This window comes from Eleginops maclovinus, chromosome 17 (genome assembly GCF_036324505.1).
Source record: "Eleginops maclovinus isolate JMC-PN-2008 ecotype Puerto Natales chromosome 17, JC_Emac_rtc_rv5, whole genome shotgun sequence".
In the NCBI taxonomy this organism is placed as follows: Eukaryota; Metazoa; Chordata; class Actinopteri; order Perciformes; family Eleginopidae; genus Eleginops; species Eleginops maclovinus.
This window is the reverse complement of record NC_086365.1, coordinates 5450512-5474897: the sequence shown is the minus strand read 5'-3', so window position 1 is coordinate 5474897 and position 24386 is coordinate 5450512. Positions and strand designations below refer to the sequence as shown.

Genomic DNA, 24386 nt, shown 5'->3' with positions numbered 1-24386 from the left:
GTAAATGTGTATTGTTTTCTTCTTTATAAATCCTCTTGTTTACTGAGGCACTACTTTCTTTGCTGTGTTTTTTTTTCTTCAGAATTAGTGTTTTAAATAACCTCCTGAGCACACCCACATGTAGCTGTTGTGTCCTTGAATCCCTTTGCTGTCTGTCCTGTTTCAGTGTGAGAGAGTCCAGCTGATGCTGCAGGGTCTCGAGGGTCAGCAGGGAGCTCTGGGGCCTCAGCTGGAGGGTCTGCAGCAGGACGTGAGCCGGCTGCAGGAGTGGTCCTCGGGGCTGAACGAGAAACGGTCCCAGCTCCAGGGCAGCCTGTCGTCGCTGAGAGACGCTGTGAGACAGATCGAGGAGCGCACCTCCGCCATCGCTAAGGACTTTGTCAACAAGGTAGGTCAGCTGCTGTTGTAGGCAAACAAATATTTTACTGTTCCTTATATAGTCTGTTTGCCAGATCATAGATTCCTATTGTTAATCCCTTTTAGCCATGGATGTGAACTTACCTACTTATTTGTCTCTATTTTTGATCTAGTATAGATAATGTGTGCTTTTATGCTCTATATTAATAAATGAGCTTATTTTGTATTATTGAATGCCTTTTTACATTTAAAAAAAATATATGTACTTTTACTTGAGTAACATTTTGATTGCAGGACTTGTACTGTAACAGAGTATTCCTACACTCTGGTACTTCTACTTTTACCTTAGTACAAAGTCTTGAGTACTTCTCCCACCTCTCTTATCTTCGACCATAGCTTTGAAATGTTCCTGTTGCTATTTGAGAATGATTTCTCCTCTGTTCTGTGTTTGGCCTGTAGGTTGCGTCGGTGAGGACGGACGTGCGCAGGATGGAAGGCCTGCGGTCGGAGCTGGAGTCTCTGCTGACTCAGGTGACGGAGCTGGAAGACAAAACCTCCCAGGTGGAGCACAGCATGGTCAAACGCATCGGGGACGTGCTGACCAACAGCATTGATCGAGTCCGAAGTCTTCGCGATGCGTCCGAACGCAACACTAAGGCCATCGAGCAGCTCCGTAAGCGAGTCCCTGAACTCACCGCGGCTGACCAGCAGATCTCTGAGCGCCTGAGGGAGCTGGAGAGCGGCAGAGCTCGGATGATAAGATCAGTGACCTTTGCCAGTGACCTCAAACCAAAAGTAGCTTCTATCAGGAGAGACTTCGGGGAGTTCGAGCCTCAGCTGTCAGACCTGACTCTGCGGATAGGAAGACTGGCAGAGGATCTAATGAAGAGAGAACAGGAGGTCGCTGAGCTTAGACAAACTCTGGCTAACCTCACTTCTGTAGAGGGAGATTTAAGTGTTATGACTAAACAGGTCAGTGAAATAGCTGATATAGGAGAGATGCAGCGGCCAACGTGAGCAACGCACTTCAACATCTCAGAGACCAAAGATTTCTCCTTGTCTATTCTCAGTAATTACACCCTGTCCTGTCCAAACAATTTAAATAAAAGGTATTATAGGAAGTGAATGCCTTAAAACATGTTTTTTTCAACGTGTTTTTTTTGGTTATATGTTTAAAAGATGCAACTGATTAAATGTGTTTTACTCAGGAAGTTTGTTCTAAGTACTCTTTCCCTAAAGTTAAAGTGCAGCCACCTTTTTTTTCCCCCCGACTGGCCCAAAGAACAAAGCTGATAACCCATTAGTGAACTTGAATAAGAACAGCAGCAGCTTGTCAGTCAGCATTAACACTAAAAGCTGTAAAATGTGTTTGTGGTTTTGTGCCTCAGCAAGTTTGTTTTCTTTGTTGGCTCCCCCAGCAATATAGGGCTCATGGTTGAGGTTGACTGGTTTGTTTTGTTTTCCCACATGTTCCAGTAATTGCATTTGATTTTTTTTGGTTCTATGGATATTCCTCCAGCGTTGTGTTTTTAAGATAATTTAATTTTGTGGAAAATTAAAGTATTTTGGCCTACAGTAAATAAGGTAGTTTCTTAAATCATTCTGTGTCTTGGAGGAGTATTTTGGTAAATACACTACACTCATATCTCATGTTACAAGGAAAATATGAAGCTAGCAGAGTAAGAAAAAAAAACGGCTCCTGCTATTACTGGGTTATAGGTACAGTTAAAAGACCCAGCTAAGAAGTAGTTTGACATAAATCAAATCAAGCCCCAATTTTCTTTCAATTTTAAAGTTTGGGTACATTTAAAGCAGCAGCTCCAATCTCCTCGGACAAAACTAGCCAGCATGAGAGACCGTGCTTTCTCCTTCCTGGGTCCACATCTGCAGAAACATCTCTCAGAAAATATAAGGACCTATGCATCACGCTCGGTTTTTAAGAAAAGCCTTAAGACCCATCTGTTCCGCACCGCGTTTTACTGATTGTCCTGGTTTTATGTCTTAGTTTTCTTTTCTACCATGTGAGCTCCCTAGTTTTGTACGTCCTGCTCTTTATTTTTATATGTCTCATAGATCATTTTGAACTCTTCTATCATTGACTTGTGAAGCACCTTGAGCTGACGCTGGCTTTATTATTATGGATCATTCATTATAATTCCCCCAACCCAAAAAGCCTGTCATATATAGATTTCCAAGACTTGAAATTAGAAATTCTATTTTTTTTACAAAACTATGTGGGAGTAGTTCCTTCTATCGGTGGGCGCTCTACGTTACTTAAAGGGTTGAGAAGAGGACAAACGCCTTCTAGCAAAACACAACTGCAGCTCAGGTGAAGCACCTCTCTGCAGCACACCTGGAAGAGAGGCAGAGCTGAACATCAAAAGAGGAAAATGCCATGATCTGCATCATCTGTTAGTGCTGCCTGCAGATGAAAGAGCTCAGCGTGTGCTATTCAGTCTAAACATGTTAGCTGTCAAAGAGTTGTAGATAAAGTGATAACGCTTAATAAATTGAACTTCATTCGAGTGGTTCACTCTGAATTATTTGTCATATTTGAATACTGTAATCAAGATGGAATTCCTTTTTTGATTTGATCAGCCCTTTGATACTTCACGCCTATCAATGAACTTTATTTTCAGTCCCACCCATACAATCCATGATGATGAAACTGTAAAGGCAGCAAAAGAAAAACAACAAATCATATTTCATCCAATAAGTTCACAACAAGAAAAGTCAAGAGTTTTTATTCTTGTAAAAAAAACATGTAGTGAGTAAACAAAGGAGTGCTCAAAAAGAGCTTATTATTGCATTTTGGTTGGTTTAAAAAAAAAAAAAACAGCCTTGGCACAGGAAAACAACAAAATAAACATCAGAAAAATGAACTACAGTGCAGAATGAGTGTGGATTTTTAATTCACAGATCAGCAGTACAGCTTCCTCCTGACCGAACTCCTCACATTGGCTACTTTTCTACTCAAATGTGCAACATCGTGACCTTTTTTCAGAAACAATTCTTCACAAATAACAGGAAAAAGGAGTTATGGTCACTCTTTTGGAATCATTGTCCACTTTTGTTGGTATCCTGATATCACACTGCTAACTCCCTACTTTCCATTCTTGCCCTTGGTTAAGCCTGCCAGTGTCTTTGTGGTCTCCTTCAGAGCCTTCTGAAGAGCTTGGATAGCCTGATCGTGGCCTTCTAGCTTTGCTGCTCTGCTTTCCAGACCCTCCACCATGCTTGTGAGGCTCTGCAGCTGCTCCGGCTTCATGCTGCTGCTGCTGTCCTCCAGAGCAGCCAGCCTGTTCTCCAACTCCTCCACCTGCTGGCCCAGGCTGGAGTCCTTCGAAGACAGCTTTGTCTGGGCACCGCTAATAGCAGCCATGTTGGACTGCAGCTCCTCCAGACTGCTTTTCAGTACCTCCATCTCCTGCTTAATGCCACTTTTGACCTTCTCCACAGCCTGCCCTTGTGCGGCTAGTGTGCTGTCGTGAGTGTCACATTTGGCGAGCAGTGATTCTACTTTGGAGGCGATGTCTGACACGGTTGCCGACAGGGCATCTCCGCTTGACTCTGATGTTTTGACTCTGGCTTCCAGGTCTTCTGATCTTTTCTGGATCTGGTTCGCTGCTGCGTTCACTTGCTTCTCCACGTGACTGGCGGCATTGGCGGCCTGCTCCACACCGTTCTCCAGCGCCAAGTTTTTGTCCTTTAGAGCCTGAACATCAGACTCTGCTTGAGACAGCGACTTCCTCAGATTCCCCACAGCCTCTTGCACCACGGACCTCACAGTTTCCACTTCCTGAGAGAGTGAGGCTACTTCCTGGTTACGAGTCTGGAGCTCTGACCTCACGGCGCCCACCTGCTCCCTGAAGGAGTCTGCTGATGCGTCTGCTGCCTGGTTGGCTGCTTGGATTTCAGCCACAGCTTCGACGATGGCCGAGAGCTCCTGTTTGACAAGCACAGGGTCCTCCATTCCACCCAGGCGTGCCTTGAGGTCGGATAGCTGGCTCTGCGTCTCGTCCTGAGCTTCGGTGAACTCTGACACGCTGTCCTTGATAGACTGGCTCACCTCCGCCAGGCGCTCCTCCACCGTCTGCTCCAGGGAAGAGAAGTCCCTCTCTCGGGCCTCCTTCACCTCCTTGATGCCCTCTGAAAGTTCCCTGAGCAAGTCATTCTGGAGCCTCTGAAGGGCTTCTTCCACCCTCCTCGTCTCCACCTCACCCCTCTTCATCCGGGCGATGGACCCCTCTAGCTCCACCCGTGTGATGCCCAGTGTTGACTCCAGCCCATCCACAACACTGCTCAAAGAATCCACCTGTACAGGACAGGAAAAACATGCATCAGTGTGCGTATTCACCCCAATTTCAAGACACACATGGGTCTATTGACTTTAATTTAATAATATTAAGTAGAACCATATATTTTTTATTCTAACTTAATATTATTGTTTTCAACTAACCTAATATAGTATATGAGTCATTGTTTAAGTTTTTTCAGTGTATGGGCAAATTCCAAAATGTATGATATAATTTTGAACCTAAAACACGTGTTTAATAACTTACTATTGTAAGTACTTAAGAAAATATGTCACACGTTATATATTTTTTCTTCTTGTGGCTATATATATTTAACAGGATATAAATATTCACTATGTAATCATCGCTCCATAATAATTACTATTGTGAAAGGAGCTCCAACCTACAAGAAACTAACGCAACAAACATGTTCAACCTGTAAATGAGCATGGGCGGAGTTAAGTCATCACTCACCCACTCAAATATGTGTAGGTAAAGAAAAAGCTGTCACCTGAATATAGTTTACACTGGTTACTGATACACGGTTCAGGAGGTGAACATCTTAAAATAAATAAAAAATGTCGAAATGATTTAATCATATCAGGTCTGTTTACTTATTCGACGTGTGTTGAATGAAAAGTAAGTAGTTCACCAAATCCCATCCCAGTGGTCCCCAAAGCTACCCAACCCCCCAATGCTTATGTAATGTCTAACAACAACAATGCATTGCCCATATACTGTACAGTGTGTACTTTATTGAGCATACAGTGAACATTTTGTGTTAAAGTTATCGGACACATTTCACATTACTTTTCATTGATTCACATCATTTTCTTCCTACCTGTTGAACGACACTTCCCATTTTTACGCTGAGCTCTGCGTTCTGCCGTGCGCTCTCCTCATGCCTGTCGCTGATCTGCCGCACTTCTTCCACAACTTGCTGTAAATAAATAGCAGCAAAACCTACAGCGCCTATTAACCCGAGATAAAACACTAATGTTGCAACATGGCCGAGGCAGCTCCCTGATGGTGGCCCCTGAGGTGCAGGGCCACTCACTCCGTTACTGCTGCTCTTTTGGCTTTTCTTCGGCACATCCTCTGGACTGGATGCGGCGGCGATCTTCTCGCTCTTTTCGCTGTTCTTGTTTCGGTTTTTCGCAGTCATGTTGGATGAGAGCTGGCTCAGGCAAGTGTGAGTGTGATGTGAGGGCTGCTGCTGGTTTTTGCAGTCGTGGATGGAGAATGTTTCCAGTCCAGGCCCACTTACAGGAACTGCAGCGTATCAGGGAGCGCGTCGTGTCTTTCCACGGTGCTTTTAGTGTTGAGGTATGCGGATGGGGGCTGTCCCATGTAAAACTCCAGGCTCTGTATGGGTCTGCTTCAATGACATAATAAAACACAATGAATGATATCTACTCCTCTTTCACGTTGTGTTGTTCTTCTTGTTGCTCTATGTTTACATCCGAAACTAGATCTGCCATAGTATTGTTTTTATTTCACACCCAAAACAAGAATGAAAGTTCTGCAGAAGCATAACTCACTGGAGCCAGATTTCCTTAAAGAGGGTTTAAGCAATTTTAGGAAGTTTTGAAGTGTTCCACATTATCTAAATAAGCGAAAGCATTGGTATCTTGAAGTGTCAGTCGATCTATAGGACAAAAGATGCACCCCCAGAGCCAAAAAGTTGCACCGCACCCCCAGAGCCAAAGAGTTGCACCAACAGTGCATCATTCTCCAAAGTGCATCAATAAAATGACAGTGAACGTGACATAAACCGTGTTTTATATGTTCCTTTTATTGTGACACATGTCCACGAATGCTGTTACATTTCTCAAACACTGAAGACTGATGCAAACTTCCTGCAACTGGTTCTTACTGTAGCAGCGGTGCAGGGAGGGGCTGCTCCTTTCGCTCCTCCTTTCATACGTGGCATCTGCAGGCTGCTGTGTACTCCCATAGTAACATCTCTACACACAGAGGCTTATCACACACACATCTTTTATTTACACGGACAAATAAGTGAAAAGTCTAAGGAGTTGTAATTGCATTTTATTCATTATATGTTGCTGATGCATGTTTAAGGTCTTTACATTGTGGAGGCAAGTTAATGAACACAATGTTCTATTCATAGGAATCTTTCTTAATGGTACATTGATGAAAAAACAAACACCAATTTTATGTTGTGTGCATGTCATTTAGTTGTCCATTTAATATGGCTTTATTATAAATTCACCAATCATGTTGCTATACTGTGCCAAATATTTTGGTATGAGTTTAAAAAATATCCTCATGTGCAAATTCCTCTAAGGTTTATTAGAAAATCAAGTTATTTTTTGTAGTCATTACACTGTAGTTATTGTTGTTAATTATTAAAAAATGTTTTATTTAGATTCTCTGTTTAAACACTAGGTGTCACTAAAAGAGCGTTTTATGACGAAAGCAGACAACACAGACAACACTCTGCAATCATACCCATAAAGTGGTATAGGCAATTTGGACAATGTCCAACTGCTGACCCAATAAAACCGTCAAAAGTACGTTATGCTATAATTTTATGGATTAAGAAACTTGAAAGTATAAAAAGACATTACAATTAGCTCCGTCTTTACCAGCTGCAGAATTAAAAGGATGTATGCATCTCTGATTATAACCAAGTTAAAAAACATATATATATTTTTTATCTTTTAGAGTCCCTACTGCATAATCATTTATTTTACTTTTGGTACTTTAAGTATATATGGATGCTTATACTTGTGTACTTTTTCTTAAGTGTAATTTTTAATGCAGGTGTAACAAAGTATTTCTAAACTTTGGTATTACTACTTTTTCTTAAGTATAGGATCTAAATGCTTCCTCGACGAATGACAACAATTCTAATTTCAAATGATTCCAGTGTCTCTATAAGTAGACTATAAATAACTGTTTATATACAGCCTGTGATAAACATCTACTTTTACACCTATCTACATATTAAAGGGAGTGGTTTCCTAGCAGACCATGAACGCATCATGACGCCCCGCCTAGACGCCGTGACAACAGACGCTCCTTGCGACGCGCTGCCCAGGTGTTCGGTGTGTTGCAGAGATATCCGGACCGTTTCCGAGCTTTATCAGTGGATCAGCACGACATGGCCTAACGTGATATTCTTTGTCCATGAACCTGGCTGTCACTCGGACGTCTGAGATGCCGTCTTTCATCACAAACTCCCTCATCTCTCGGAGAATGAAGCGGGAACACTGTTAAAATGAAGACTGACACGGGGGTGATAATTTGAGGCGTTTGTGTTTATAACTCGAGAGGGAGAAGCTAGCAGGTAGGTAGCTCGGATATCGATTTGTGCGACCATGGCTGGACTCATCAAGAAGCAGATCCTGAAGCATCTCTCCAGGTCAGTGTTAGCAGACAGAGAGACACGTTATTCAACTGTCAGACTCAGGGTAGCTAGCTAACACCACAAAGTCACTAACAAAATGTAACCTTTTCTGAACATGAGTTGAGACGTTTCCTCTTTTATTTGAATAAGTTACCCCGCATTCCTGCTATCTGTCAGACTGTCAGTTTCATTTTCATCCCACGTAACCCTCACTGACCTGAGACTTGGCTAACTGAAGCTAACTTGCTAACACTGGGGTTAGCTAGTAAGGAGCTAATCCCTTACCGTTTGCTTGAGTAGGTTGAACCAGTGCAGTGTTTGAGTTAGATTGTTTAAAACAATCTCAGCCGAAGCCCTAACGACAATTTATCATAACAATATGTGGGTGCTAATACCCAATCTGGTGGAAAAATAAATCGCATAATAATGATGTAATTAGACTTTAATTTGACAGAAGTCATTGGGTAAATGTGAAGGCAGTTACGTACTGTGCAGCGCAAGGTGCAGTTCACAAGGGTCTAAACCGTGCTTAGCTGTTCTTTACACCTCTTACATATTTCACATGGACCCTCAGAGCTCAACACACGATCATTCAGAGTGAAACTGTTATACTGCCACCTTAATCCAAAATTTGACAGCTTTTTGTGGCGTCTTTCTTGTATGAAAGTAGTAAAAATAATGTACAGAGTGATGAACCTAATCGGAGTCTGTTTTAATGGCACTACCACTTGCTGGGTAAGGCCCCATTTATTTATTTTTTAATGTCTTCCTGTTATGGGCAGCATTCAGCTTCAGTTGGCATGCATTATTTATTGTTTTCCACTGTCCCTCAAGGGACTTTCAATGGACTACTTCCCGGTTTTCTTCCAGACATAACGCTACACACATGTAGCACTGTTTCCTCCCCCTACACTAACCTGCTTCTGACCTACAGCAGGGCATCTTCAAACAGTACAGTGTATTGAATAATAATAACTGCGGTAATAAACTTAACTTTAGGTGGACAGCTTTTACATGGAGTATACGAAATAAGAGCTGTCCCATCTATATTGCAGCTTCAGGATGACTAAATCCATCATAAACTCATTGGTATGCAGGTGGACCGGCTTCTGTTCCTGGAAAGAAAAAGCACTAAGAGGATTGTGGGTGGTGAGAAAAGTCTTTGTGATGAGGTGTGATTAATGAGTCCTTTAATGGTCCATACCTTAATGGTGTGAAGCATTGCTTTAGTCCTTCATACAATGCCATTTGTCTGTATTGTCCGCAACACACAGCCTGTAAGTGGCATGCCCTTCATTGTCCTTGTTCTCTAAAGGATGTGTGTGTGTCTCTGCACATGACTGTGCATGCCCTCAGCTGCATCAGCATCCTCATTGACAGGAAGTGACTGCGAGAGTAGTGATATGTGACGTCATCTTTCTTTGGGCTCGCCATCGGATCTGTTTGTCCTGGCCTCACTGGTTTGGCACTGAGAGGAAGCTCGCCTGTCTGACGGTCAGCCAATCCTGCGCCTCTCAGGTGCGGTGATGTCACGGTTGAAGTGTTGATGTCAGAATGCCAAATCAGCATCACTTGATACTCTCTTACTGTATGGCTGCAAATGTAGTGCGAGTACGATACACACTTGGATGATTTAGCTAGAGGTTAGGGTACAGGATTCATTTCATTTGCTGGTGAAATTCTATTTTTCTCCTGATCCCATCTTCAGCGGTACTCTGCTTTGCTTCTTAGCCATTATTCCTGTCCGTTTCTCCAAACTGGGGGCGTGCAGACCACCATCTTATCTAAATAATACACTATGGATGGATAACTATACAGCCCTACCACAACACATCCAAACTATACCTTTTTAAAGATTTCACCTAATCAGTTGCTGCTGGGACAGCACCTGCCAGGAATAGTGTACCCTGCTGAGCTCCATTATTTCTACACAGCGTAGGTGTGCTTACACAGCTACAGGTGATGTTGTGAGTGTCAACATGTCAGCTCAGCCTCCACGCTGAACTCCTACAGAAAACACACGTCAGTTATAATACTGTCTCTGACCAGGACAAACCACCTCCATCTTTACAGTCTGCAGTGGATTCTCCTCCTCTGGTCTTTTTTGTAATCTGTTACAGTAAGCATTGAGTTGTATTTCCCATGTTAATATTAAGTGACAGGGCTGAGCTGTTGCTGTTCATTGGATGTTCTAACGTGAGAGTGTATCGATGAAGGAGTTCAAACTCAGGTGGCCCCTGGGGGTGCTTTAAATGACACGGTGTGTTTGTCTACATTACAGACAGGTTTAGATTATCGACAAGAGCCTTCTGGCCCACATTCAGACAGAGTGAGATCCTATTACACACACATTACACACTCGCATATAGATTGACGTCGAAATGGCTAAACGAAGGTAGACATGCCTGGTCACATTCTTTCCTCTTTGTTCACTCCTAAAGAGTGATTTTTCTCTTGCTTTCACACAGAGTCTAAAGGTCAGGATCAGCTGCAGAGCAGGAACATGGGGCTGCTAGATATTCTGAGCCAGGAGCCTCATTACAAGTGTTCAAGTTGGAGATTAAGACTCACACTTTGGTCTTGCTACAGAGATAATACATTCCCAGATGGAGCTCAGTAGAGATTGTTTCACTTTCTTCCATCCTTCCTACCTCGATCCATCTTTGTCTTTTCTGTGATTCTATTTCCTTCTAATCTTGATATTGATTAATGCATTTAAAGCTGCAATTACTTTTCTATTAATCTTGATAAATGTTATGATGTATCTTTTTGACAAGTTGAAAGTCAAAAAAGCATCTCCCAAAGCTCAAGGTGAGGTGTTTACATGTCATGTTTGACAAACAAACCGTTAATCCAACATTATGTATAGAAATAAAGTTGTGAAAAGCAGCCATACCTCTTTTTTAAGAAGATGAATTTGGAAAATGTTTGGTATTCCTACTTCAGGAATAAATCTTTTTTTAAAATTCTTTACTCAGCTCATTTTCTGTCGATCAATTAAGTGGTTAATGATTTTATTTTAGCTCTATGCATTGATGCATAGAGTCGTCTGTACAGATCTACATTGATTTGTTAAAACACCCTGATGTTGCAAACATGTTTTATTGTTATAAAGCACTCAAAAAAACCTTCCCCTCCCCTATTTATGGCGTTTTGGGCCCTTAAATATATATATTTTTGCTTTAAAATGACCCCTGGCTATCCATACCATCCTGATGACAGAGAAAATGACTGCTTATTATCGTCACAAGAACACAGCACCTGCAAACTCGGCATAATCTACATCTTCAGTCACAGAGGAATGTGGTAGAAGGAGATTTGCTTGATGTGCAAAAGGCAAAGCTGTTGAAAGACAAGCGTACAGAGAATGAAGATTATCACGAGCAGATTCTAACAGAAGGAGTTCATGACCCGGGAGATTATCTTTATATTCAGGCAGGTATGAGATTTGACACAATGGCTTGAGCTTAGCCCCGCTCACCTCCTCTGCTTTTTAGGTTTTTATGTTGAATGTGAAGCATTATAGTGCAGATTTAATGCTTTCAGCATTTTTGAAGATGATTCATTTGGTTTCAGGAAATCTTATGACCGCCGAAAGATCCCACAAGAATTTCATCCATTCAGTTCTCGTCAGTAGAGTGGAGAAGTTTAAGGAACCATTTTAAACTCAGCTGAGGTTGAGCAGAAGGGATTGTAATGCCAGTGTTAAAACTGAGTTATCCATTACGTGCACATATCACACGTCTTTTCTGAGATTTAGTGCGGTGCGTGAGACTCTTTCCATGCTGCAGTTGGGATGATGCACCATAGAAAATCAGCTCCACTATTCCCAGTGTGAGCGCACAGCTGGTGAGAAGGCTATTACAGCATGAGTCACGACTGAGTGTAAGGCTGTGGGTGTCTCATCAGTTCATAGCTGTGAAGGGGGGTGTGTTTGTGTGTGTGTGTGTGTGACTGTGTGACATTTGACCAGGGTCCCTTCGGGCCTTGGCGTCCTCCGCTACAGCGCTCAGGCTGTTTTTTTCGCACCAAGCTCTGCACCGTCATGACTGTTCCAGGTCTCAGGGTCCTCAGCTGCCAATACAAACTGGCTCCACTTTGAGAGGTCGTCTGTTGACATGTGCGGGGGTTGGAGTATTGTGCACAACTCTCGATGTGTTTGTCTCTGCAACTGGTATGTGAGCCTGAGAGTAATTCATATAATCTCTCATAATGATAACTTTGAGGTGACTTTTTAATAACTGTTCTGTAGGGAGCGTAATGTATTTCTGTCTCCTAAAATAAAAATCCCCACAACAAACTTTGGCTTCAGTATCAGAGCAGGGAAGACTGCTGGCACTACAGAACAATAAAAGGGCTCTCATACTTGTGTGCAACACCTATAACAATAAAACAAAATGGAATACAACAGTAAAAACTCCTGGACTTTGCTTTATGCTCTTTTTAAAAACAAAATCATTTAGATCCAACAGAAAGTTATAAATGGTCAATTAAACTTCGAGGTCAACAGTAGATCCCTCAGGAGGATATTATTTAACTTGCATTTTGGGTAAAGGTTGTACACGACAACAACACCAACTGTTCATTAGCAGAAGTTTACACACATGGGTGGTTGTTATTTTTAGACCCACTACGCAGGCAGCACACTGCTGGCTTCTACCAGGAGTGCAACAGATAAATAAAACGATCCCTGACAGGCAATCAAAATGTATTTGGAAATATCAGATTACTTTACGAACTTGCATTTCTTTTTAAAATGGGGACGATGTTGACCACCATTGTATTAAACTAAAGAGCTGAGGGTTTGAGGAACGTTAAGGTGTCATTTATTTGAATCTGCTTGAATGTCTGAGTGTGCCACAGTTACCACAGGCATGTTGTTCACTTCAGTTGCTGGTGAATAAAATGTCTGGACACTCATTACTCTACTGTTGACACTCACTGTGCTAATGGAGGATTTAAAGGCCAATTTAAAGGTCGCATTCTCCATTTCTGTTGTGGAGCCAAGCCTGTTGCTCGGTCAAATGAGCACTGGCAGGAAAGAATTTGGTCACATCCTTTTTCTTCCCCCTGGAAAACCACTCTCCTAAATCCCAGAGCAGTGCCCGAAGATGCTTCATCGTTCTTTATTTATTCCTCTCTTTTTGTTGCTACCATCTCGGTTGCTAAAACAAGCTGGTTTTCTGTCACTGAGTCACTGAGGCCATCTTCGCTCAGGCTCCTTCTCTCGCTGGCATTGATGTCATCAAGCTGCACCACAAATGCACCATCAGGGCATGGAAAAGTGTGTTTCCATTTCCACAGACATCAGCATTTAACGAGTGGTTTGTTGCTATGGTAAAACTCTGCAAGATCATCCCACAGTGGAGTGTATTCACACACAAAATCCATGTTTAATAGCAAATCCCTTTTTTAAATGGATACGTCTGAGCTCATCCACACTTCCTGTGCTTCTTTACATCAAAATGATATAAATGAACCAGAGCTTTCAAATACAAACCGGATGTCTCTAGGTCAAAGGTATAAATCAACCCCCAGCAGCTTAACACACAGTTATTTTGCAGATGTATATTTCAACAGCAACTAAACAGGTTAATCCCATACCAACTGCATTTGAGACACCTAACTCTTTATTTATTTGCAATTTGAACTGCAAAGATAACCCTCACCAATCTCTTTTGGAAAATTGCCATGACCTAGAAAACGGCACACAGGTTAGAATGAACTTTTGCAGAGAGGAATGTGGGCATGGATTTTCCCTGTTGAGTATTTAATTTAACCTCTGACAAGCAGACAGACCCCTCTCCAGCCAGTAGCTGGTTCTAATCTGTTTTATGGGCTGGATTTGGTCCGCTGAACCCGGCCCTGCTGACTGGAATAATGAAAGGGGAAAGATGACGGTGTGTGAACTTAATACTGTTGTTGTTCTCAGTAGGATCTGTCATTGTAACTCAGCTTATTTAGCTTTAGTATTCCATTAAACAGCTGATCAACAACATACTATTAGTGTGGGTTTATGAAGTACTTTGGGAGAGGAAGAGAGGAGACCATGGACAGAATCCAGATATGGAGTGAGAGAGCTGATGTGAAGCTAGCTGCTTGATACTTGATCGGCAGCAGGAATGAATATTTCACTGCTCACAGGGCTGAGACACCCCAGCATCAACACACACCTCTCAGATGCAGACTGTGTTTATCTGTCCCTGAGTGTGTGTATGCCAACGTGAGCCCATGTTCAAATAGTGTTTTTGTTTGTGAGGGAGTGTTTTTTTGTCTTGTTCCGCTGCGCTGAGTCTGCCTGCTGCTGAATAATTGAATGTTGAAGTAGAGAAGAATCGAACTCTGAAAGGGGAAGGTGCTGAATGGAAAGAAACAGGAATTTAAATCGTGGGCAGCTGAACCATAAAGTGTTGCTTTATGGGGCAAAGTTTGCTTCACACTGCAGAGTCTGTGCACTTTGCTGTGTCTTCCATCAGGGAACAAAGAGCCGTTGTCTCCCTAAAAGTATCCAGTTACTGAGTGACTCCATGATCATACATCAACACTTTCTGATGTTTGCCTGGCGAGGTCTTCACTGCACCTGTGACTTTGTTTCAAGTTGATAGTAGGGACCAATCGGAGCAGTATTTAGCTGATCAGGTCAAGACATAACCAATCCACATAAATTACAATTTCTTAGTCATTATAATATCAATGCCATGTCACAGAAGGCTTGTTGTCAGTTAGAGGATGTCAAATCAATATTACCCCCATTAGAAGAGGTTCTATTAGCCCAATCTGCCGAGATGCACCATTTAGTATCTATCCATTCTGCTAATTATTAACCAATAATCAAACTGTGAGCCGAGGCAGAATACACTCAAGTTCATGGACACTGACTTTGTATGTTCAAGGGTATTTACCAAGGCTAAATAGCAAATAGACGTTACACACCATATCTTTTCGGCATACACACACTTTACAATATGTGTACACAGCATTTACTCATTAGAGAGGTTATAAATATCAATATAAGCTCATATCTTTAAAAAAAAGCACCGTATCATCTCAGTGAGGCTTGAGTACACTTTCTGTGAACACACACACATACTGTATTCTGTCCAGTATGGAAGTGACAAACGGCACCTCTCCTGAGCAGCATCATGTCCTATAGCGTCACACAAAGGTCTTTAAAACAGACTCCCACTGTACAATCTCTTTTTACTGCCTATAAGTCTATACATTGCAGCTTTCAGTATTAAAACTCAATCACTAAGTGCCTTGATCCTTCATTTCCCCTCTCATAGTCAGATGATGTGGTAACTATGGAAACCTAGCAAACAAGAACAGTTAACTAAGTTTGAATAAAGAGGAAAACACAGGGTTTCTGTTATTTCCATATACTTGTAGTTGGGCTCATTGTCTCGTAGTATGTCTTTAACAGCAATGTGTAACCTAAATTTAAGGTTTATTTTGAGGGTGCTGTTAAAAAGATGTTCTTAGGTATAATTTACTCTCTGATTAATAGTAATAACCTGGAATTTATGACCATAACATGCCTTTTTGTGAGAGTTGCTTTAGACCCCTCTCTCTCCCATCCAGTCTAACAGTCGGGGTTTGTTTGGCCCAGCACGGTGCTTTGCCAAGAACCTGAATCTATAAATATTACAAAGCTGTACTTCTTCTCGTCTGCGCCTCCTAGGTTTGCTAAGAACCTGTCCCCGGACAAGATCAACCTGAGCACGCTGAAGGGGGAGGGCCAGCTGACCAACCTGGAGCTGGATGAGGAGGTTCTGCAGAGCCTGCTGGACCTGCCCACCTGGCTCGCCATCAACCGCGTCGAATGCAACAAGGCCGCCATCAGGGTGAGGGACTCTGTCAGGTGTTAGATTTTAAAGGGATAGTTTGACTTTTTTTGTTTTTCTTTTTCCTTTCTTGAGTGATATAGCAATTACTGGAGAAGTGCAGACGAATGTAGTGTTAGGAATTTACACAAGAGAGTAAACAGTATTTACAAGACAAACAACAAAGGACAAAATCAGACGAAAGCCAGAACGAACTGAGCAATAACACTTAAACTTAAAAAAGTCAAATAAATTAATAGATAAATACATAAAAATTGCTTTGTGAGCTAGGGGAATATAATATTGATACCACTTAACATGAAATATATATATATGTTCTACTCTCTAATGCCGGTTTATTTTTATTTCTGTTTTGAGATGTTTCTATTTTAGAGTTGTTTTTTGTGTTTTTCATCTCGTCTTTTATGAAGCTACAGCCTGTTAGCTTAGCATAAAGACCGCTAACTAGGGTAAACAGCTAACCTGTCCCTGTTCATATTTAGCAACCAGTACCTCTAAAGCTCACTTCCTAACATTTGATATGTTTTTCTCGGCAATATTCAGTAACTTTCTTTGCTTGTTGCCTAGCAACTGCTGAGAGATAAGAGACAGTCTGGCAACTAACCCTTTGTGCAATGTTTATTTTATTCAAACCTGGGAGAAAAAAGGTTTTCGAGTCTTTGCTCTACGCTTCAGGCTGTATGTGTTTTCAGGCTTATCGTAGTTCATGCCAGAAAGCGAATACGTTTTTTTTCCATAGAGTTAAACTTTACATGCCGTTCAAGCTTTATCCCTTGAAGGGGAATATTATAACTGAGGAACAAAGATATGACTGTTTTATCTTTAAAATAATGTTCAAATCTGATTTAACATAGTTTTATTTCAGGCCTAAATAAAAAATAAACCCAGGAAAATGCAGAACATATTGCGTATATATTCAGACAGGCTGATACTATTTTCCAAACAATGCGTAGAGTCAAGTTAACACCTGTCAGGTACACTTTTGATGACTCTTTGCACACACACACACACACACACACACACACACACACACACACACACACACACACACACACACACACACACACACACACACACACACACACACACATACACACATAAGCTAAAGCCCTCTGGTGCATCCGATGTGGCTATAACCCATTGCCATGTGCAAGAGCATAACACTGACACACCCTGGAAACGGTGAATGAAGCCGCGCTCAGTCATTTCTTTCGTCACTGGACCTTTTTATAGATATTCCCTCCTTTTATTTTTCTACCCCAATTCATGTTTTTTCCCTGTACTTTCCTAAATCATTTCTCAACTCTTTTTCCTTTACAAATCTGTCACTTTGCTTTTGCTTTTTGTCGCTGTGCTCTTTCTCTTATCGTTACCTGCCGTGAGATATGTAATCTCTTATACCTACTCAACATACTTGCTGTGTCATTGCCAGTGTGTGTGGAGAACTACTATAATACTCCCATGATCACAGCAGCGTATTACTCAGTGAACCGTGAAGCTGTTCAATTGAGAAAGCTGTGTTACTGCGTGGCTGTGGTGTAAAGCGCATTGCAGTGTTCGCTGAAAAACTGGTGGAAATAGTTTAAAAAGGAGAACAGATCTCACTTCCTCACCTTTTTGTGTTCTTTTTATCTTCCTCTTGCAAAAAGACAGTCACACATTTAAATCAATAGTTGCTTTATTCATGATTGATAAATACATACACCGATATAAACTGTATTAAATGGTTCCGCATACACCCTACTAGCATTTCTACAACAGAGGAAAGCTCAATATAATGCGTCTCTAATTCAATTACAGCAGCAAATCTTTGATTCTTGATTCACGACATCTCAGAGAACGAGTCGAAAACTCTGCAAGTGAACAGAAGCATTTAATCTCTCCTGCTATATAATTTGACATGACCAGGAATCATGAGGCTGCATGCTGAGGATTAATGGAAGTCTGCTCTCATTGATTTCCTTTTTTTCCCTTCATCTCCGAGCTACCTTTCCTGCTGTTTTTGCCACAAGTTTATTCTGTGCCCTTCGGTTGCATTACACAAGATTTTACAAACCATTAAATGGTATTTTAGCTTATCATTTTGAGAGCACATGCTTGCTGTACGGATCAGAATACTGAGAGGCTGAAAAGCTGAGCCACTCCTCTGTTTTCCTCCACAGATACCATGGACAAAGTTGAAGACTCACCCAATCTCTTTGGTAAGTTTCAACCACTACACATTTAAATCAGGTCATGAGAACTTTTCTTCTTTCTACACGTATGGGCATTTAAGTCATCAAATCATCCAAAATTAAATTTACAAACAAGATTTTACAATATATTTGGACAAATTAGCCACCTGTCCTCTCGCATAATTTACTTATCGTCCATCAAATAACGCCTCACATGGTGAAGAGCATGAAGCCGCTGAAGGTGTTGTAGTAGTAGCCGTCGTCGTAGAGGACTCTGTTTGCATAGAGCTGCACGAACACGCTGTCCCCGGCCTCCAGCTGCACCACCGCCGCGTTGGTGGCGCTGTCCTGGCTGTCGTCGCCCTCAGTGTCCCACGTGGACACCATCTTCTGGCTGTTCATCATCAGGGACAGCACCGAGTTGGGCTGCCCGGAGTTGTTGTTGTACATGGTGTAGCTGAAGTAGTACATCCCCCGGACCATGGCGGTGAAGATACCCGTAGCGGGGTTGTAGCCGCTGCCCATGTTGGAGAGGATCCTCTGATACTGCAGCGGTGTGTCTTTCTCAAACGGACCCGCTGTGCTTCCTAGAGCGGCGCTGAAAGCCATCTTCACTGTGGTTGCAGATGAAGAGTCCGCGAGCGCCTTCAGCTTCTCATCCTGGGCCTGGTTTATCTTTATGAGATCCGCCGCCTGGGTTTTGTAGGCCTGCAGGTTGGCTTGCACGGTGGCCATCTGCTGCATCATGTTCCCCAGGTTTTGCTGTAGGCTGCTCTGTGTCTCCGTGGCGGCTGTTAGCCTCTCCCTCATGGCTGCCACCTCGCTGAGCAGGGCGCAGGTGTCAGGCTGACAGACGGCCATGCTCCCTGCAGTCCCCAGGTGGCTGTAATTCCCAGCGCACAGACCTGTGGAAACCAACAACAACAGGAGGAATATGTGCTCCATTTTAACACACTCGTCGACACAAAGCCTGATTGCTGCGTCTGGTCCTCAGTCCTTATATTTATACTCCCGACTCCTGGTGTTTCGCAATGTGTCGGGCTTGGCAATCTATGTTGATATGTTATATAACATATTACAACAAACATATCAGGGGAGCACAAAACTATCGCAGCACTATCGAAAACACATTAAGCATGATTATCAAAGCCACACAACACATGGGCAGCATATTTAATGGATGACAGAGCACTTTGCTGAATCCGCTGTTAGTCACCCTCCTGTGGAACACAATGTTATCACACCGCCAACAAAGGCAAGGAAATATTACACACATACTGCCTAAAGGTGGCACACACGGAGAAGAGAGCCTGCTGTGTCAAGAGTTTTATTAATGGGAGAATAAAGGCAGCGTACTTCAAGGTTTTATCTTGCGGCTGCTTGCGTATCACTAAACAATATCTTTGAGGGCTAAACATCTCCAGGGGAAACGGCTAAACAGACTGCTACACCTTTTTTTATCAATTGAACTTGACTACAAATCTTAATGTTACGACAGCGTATACGTCACATTTGAAAGAAAGAAATGACAAATCCATGGAGGAGCGTAGTATTCCCATGAATATCCAAAGTTAAAGTGGATATTCTCTCTGATTAAAGTGCTACATTTACGAGGAAATCAGTCCATGGGTCTAATGTGGAATCAAACCCTTATGAAACTGTGTTTATGAAGACATTTGTTGGTTGTGAAGTTAATTGTGTGACTTGCTTGCAGACGTTGGATAAAGTGGTGATGGAGATGAGCACCTGCGACGAGCCCCGTCCTCCTAATGGCCCGTCTCCCATAGCAACAGCATCAGGACAAAGGTAAGCGCTGCGGATGTTTCTGTTGAACTCTCTGTACCTCCACCATCTGCATTTTGCTTCAGAGCATCTTTCTCCTTCCTTCATTCAAATTCACACAAGTTTGAGTGCAGTAGGAAACCGTTAGTACTTTGATTAGACGTAAGGTTTAGGATATAGATCAAGGGTGTCAGACTCATTTTAGTTCAGGAGCCACATACAGCTATAGTTGATCTTGAGTGGGCGGGACCAGTAAAATCAGAGCTTAATAACCTATTAATACAACTCCCTTTTTGTCTAAGTGCAAAAAAATACATTGTGAAAATGTTCACATTCAATGAACTCTTTTTAAAAAACACATTCTGAACAACCTGACATTTCTTAAGAAAAACTAGTTAAATTTCAACAATTTTTTGCCCTAGTTTATCATTTACACATGTGTATTACAACATACAGATCATAGTGGTTCTACAAAGGCACAACACATTTAGGCACAGGTTTCTGGACCCGACCCATACAGTATTTTACTTTATGATGAAAAACAACTTGACCTGAGTCCAAAGATTTATGTTGTAATCATGGGCGTCACTTTGTTTTGAAAACTGGTGGGGACACTTTTTTCAGATCAAAAGAAAACAGCGTTTTTTATAAATATTTATTTGTATGTCATTTACTTTTAACGAGTGGAATTAGACTTTAAATACCGTCTGCTGGAACAGAATCACAGCATTTTTGTTGCAATTTAACAAGCAACATTATGAGACTTTACAGTTGAGTGAGAACTGTAAGCAAATGGGATTTCACAGGAGGGACTATTTCTTCAGCAGAAAGTAGTTCAAATAAAACCTTCACAGAAAGAAGATATTTGAATTTGTTTCAATTCTCTCTTTTTTTTGTATTCAGGACACTTTGTCTGTGTTAGCTTAAAAGTGTGGGTAGAGTAGTCGTATAGTCCATAGAATAATCTCACCTCAAAGTCTGATTTGAAACGTTTCTGGACAAAGACGTTAATCCACAAAAGTGATCATTTTCAAAACTTTAATGTTGCTGCTTCTCAAACAATAATTAAATGATTATTTACTTCAATAGAGCTGCCATTCAAAATGAATTAAACCACGGGAGAGTTTTTGAAGATGCAATGATTTTATTGCCCAGTAGATGTTGGTGTTTATCTGAGTGTTTGACTACTCTTTGCACCAGAAGTTGATCATAGAGAAAGGTATCTTCTATAATACAAGTGGACAAGGTGAATGTTCAAATGATTCAGACAGCCTACATCTCTTACACCCTTCATTTCCCAACACTAAAGGAAATGTTTTAGATTGTTATAAAATAAAGGGCGCTGTGTGACACAATCCTAGGATTAGATCACATTGTGGTCCAGATGAAAATCAACATTAAATGTATACATACAAAGTACATAACGAATGTGAAATGGCAGTACATGTCTTCTGTCATTTTAACACTTCATCCCGGGCAGCATATTTGAAACCCTTGATCAGGACATCATGGTTTTAGTTTATTTCCAACATTTCAAATGACAGCAAAAATCAAAAGAGCTGACTTTGTGTCACATTTAACACAATCTGACTCCAGTACAGCTTAGTGATAAGGTACTGTAGTGCACCCTGTTGCTAGGCAATACATATCACCTTGTTTACCAAACGTTCTCTCCACCTGTCCGACTCCTGTGCAGTGAATATGGCTTTGCTGAAAAGGTGGTAGAGGGCATATCGCTGTCCATCAACTCCATCGTCATCAGGATCAGTGCCAAGGCCTTCAACGCTTCCTTCGAGCTCTCGCAGCTGCAGGTCTACAGCGTCAACACTAGCTGGAGCATCAGCGACCTGCGCTTCACCCGCATCCAGGACCCTCAGAGGGGGGAGGTGCGTGTTTATTTATCCTTCATTCTGAAAGCGTTATGAGTTGTTGTGTTGTATTTTTTTCATCACACCGCCATGCCTGTTTTGTTCAGCTCCTGACGTTTAAAGAGATCAGCTGGCAGATGATCCGCATCGAGGCGGACGCCATCCAGAGCACCGAGCACGAGATGCTGAGCGCCCCCATCCGCCTCATCACCAACCAGTCCAAGATCAGAGTCACTCTCAAGAGACGGGTCAGCCACACACACACACACACACACACACACACACACACACACACACACACACACACACACACACACACACACACACACACACACACCCTCACATCCTTTAAATAGATCCCTTCATTTTATAAAGTTTAATGGATCATGTTAAAAACCCAAACTTCTCTAAACAACAAACTATTTTTTCCGACTGTGAACAATAATCCCTCTGTGTTGCCTCACAGGCCACAGAGCCAAAAGCAGCAAATTATCAGTGTGAATACAAACAAAAGGCACTACTAATGTACGTTTTGGAAGGGAAATATAATGCAGCAAAAAACCACACAAGGGCCTTTTTGTGTCAGCTCTGTGAAACCAATTAACCCCATTTCTTTACCTCAGGCTTTTCAGAACTGCTGAATAAAGCGTTTAACACAACAGCAACTTTCCTCTCCAAAACGTGCTGGCAGTTTAGTTCAGCACAGTTCCATTCAATTTATCCTGACGGTTAACAACAAACACGTCACACCATAAGGGATATCCTCTACATGTTCCATTAATGGGCGCTCTCGGGATTCCTCCACCTGCATGTTTATACTAACTGCTCCTCCTGCTACAGATTAAGGACTGTAACGTGGTGGCCTCCAAGCTGCTCCTCATCCTGGACGACCTGCTCTGGGTGCTCACCGACTCCCAGCTCAAAGCCATGGTGCAGTACGCCAAGTCTCTGAGCGAGGCCATGGAGAAGTCAGCGCAGCAGAGGAAGAGCATGGCCACCGAAGAGCAGGTGAAAACCAGACTGACTCACAAACAAACACAGTGACTTCATCCATGCCCCATCATACCTGTGATCTCTTTAATCCCCTATTGCCCCTCTAGGGAGAGTGCAGGTCTTTTAATACTTCCCAGAGTCCGCAGAACTAGATCAGGAGTCCGAGCGCTCAGCTGCTTTTATTCAGGAGGCTGGCAGTGTAGAGTTAGAGTTTGTTTACCCTATTTTTGCTCTTCTGAATCCTACATTTTATTATATTTTTTTTATAGTTTTATTGTATTTCTACTGTCTTTTTGTTGTATTTTTATCTTATTTGTATCTATTTTATTTATATTTCACATTCTATCTTGTGTTTCTATTAATTTCTTGTCATGTTATTTGTCTGTTAATACTGTCGTCTATATTTGTTCATCTGTAAAGCCCACTGAGTCAAAGCTGTTTTTAATATTGGGCCATATAATAAACTTTGATTTGATTTGAACTTTGATCCACATCTAGAGATAGCATTTTACATTGCTCAACATTTCTCTACCTCTTACGTCTCTCTTTTATTTTCAACCTCTCCCTCTCCCTGCCCTAATGTCACCCCCTCTGAAAAAGCCAAGTCACGGTCTGATTGTTTGTCCCTGTGTCCATGGAAATTATGTCCGCCCCTCTCTGTGTCACTTTTCGATGCCATATGGCGTCTAATCTGCCAGCACCATCTTTCTCCATCTCCGTTTCTGGCAGTGTCTCTCAGTCTGTCCTATATATTTGCCTCTTAAACCCAAACGCTTGCAAAATGTACATATTGATCGCCCCCACAAATTCACAGCTATGCAGTAACATAAAACATAGAGGTCCATTTGTTTTCTGTAGTTTGGTCTGATACGCCATCTGCTGGAAGAAATAAATATTGTATGATTCAGCTGTCGTAAGAAACACATTCACCCTCATACATAACAAGAAGTATAGGACTTAATACACGGACAACGCAAGTAGGTTTACTCAACTATTGTACTTAAAAACACATTTCAGGTACTTGAACGTTGAGTGTCTCCATTTAATGCTACTTTATACTTCTACTCCACTACATTCAAAAGGGAAATCATGTAATTTTATTCCACTACATATATTAAACAGTTTTAGCTACTTTTAACAAAATGCATCTCTAAAAATTCAACTAGTAGACTAACTCATTAAGTCACGAAAGAATCAAATTATTTAAGTATTTAACAAAAAGGCTGCTTGATGCCAAAATATTGTCTAAAACTTTCACTTTCCACAAACATAAAGGCTATTTTACTGCAAAATGTTACAGTACATTTAGCTGGTTATACTTATTCACTGAACAGATTTTGAATAGAGGACTTTTACTTGTAATTAAGTATTTTGACAAATGATTTGACAGCAATACTTCTTCCACCTCTGTGTTCACCAGGTGTCCTCAGCCCCCCCCTCAGCCCAGCAGGTGCGCACCCAGCAGGTGTCCTCAGCAGCGGACCAGAGTGCCACCATGGCCAAGCTGTTCAGCGCTTACGACGTGTGCGAGACATCCCACCACCTGCAGATCACTCACCTCGACCTGCACATCTGCGACGACATCCACGCTAAGGACAAAGGTAGCATATATATGTACTGAACATTGTAGTGTTCATTTCCAACATGCAAATACACAGGGACAGTGACATGACATATACGAATCCAGGTACACAGAATAG

The 24386-nt window shown here is 41.9% G+C and overlaps 4 protein-coding genes across 6 annotated transcripts in view; 2 read left to right on the top strand and 2 right to left on the bottom strand.

Moving 5' to 3' along the window:
- The first annotated feature begins 4 nt into the window (after positions 1–4).
- Positions 5–1374, top strand: LOC134879512 (inhibitor of nuclear factor kappa-B kinase-interacting protein-like). The gene is made up of 3 exons (XM_063906058.1): positions 5–13; positions 167–388; positions 817–1374. Exons 1-3 carry the CDS (start codon positions 5–7, stop codon positions 1372–1374), a joined length of 789 nt encoding a protein of 262 aa, XP_063762128.1.
- Positions 1375–3085: 1711 nt separating this feature from the next.
- On the bottom strand, positions 3086–6129 carry ckap4 (cytoskeleton associated protein 4). The gene is made up of 2 exons (XM_063906114.1): positions 5494–6129; positions 3086–4672 (listed from the first exon to the last, which is right to left on the bottom strand). Exons 1-2 carry the CDS (start codon positions 5815–5817, stop codon positions 3461–3463), a joined length of 1536 nt encoding a protein of 511 aa, XP_063762184.1. The 5' UTR covers positions 5818–6129; the 3' UTR covers positions 3086–3460.
- Positions 6130–7695: 1566 nt separating this feature from the next.
- Positions 7696–24386, top strand: part of bltp3b (bridge-like lipid transfer protein family member 3B) — a 33268-nt gene continuing 16577 nt past the window's right edge. For 2 of the 3 annotated variants that reach the window (XM_063905421.1, XM_063905420.1), the window contains exons 1-5: positions 19614–19849; positions 21522–21711; positions 21801–21941; positions 22534–22701; positions 24107–24287. In XM_063905421.1, the coding sequence (XP_063761491.1) occupies positions 19710–19849; positions 21522–21711; positions 21801–21941; positions 22534–22701; positions 24107–24287 (820 nt within the window). In that variant the 5' untranslated portion in view covers positions 19614–19709. Of the gene's footprint in view, positions 8041–15706; positions 15870–18031; positions 18071–19613; positions 19850–21521; positions 21712–21800; positions 21942–22533; positions 22702–24106; positions 24288–24386 lie in introns of those variants that run through there. The other variant, XM_063905422.1, reaches the window with a different exon arrangement.
- On the bottom strand, positions 17530–19029 carry LOC134879102 (complement C1q-like protein 2). The gene has a single exon (XM_063905423.1). The coding sequence runs from the start codon at positions 18986–18988 to the stop codon at positions 18254–18256; it is 735 nt and encodes a 244-aa protein (XP_063761493.1). The 5' UTR covers positions 18989–19029; the 3' UTR covers positions 17530–18253.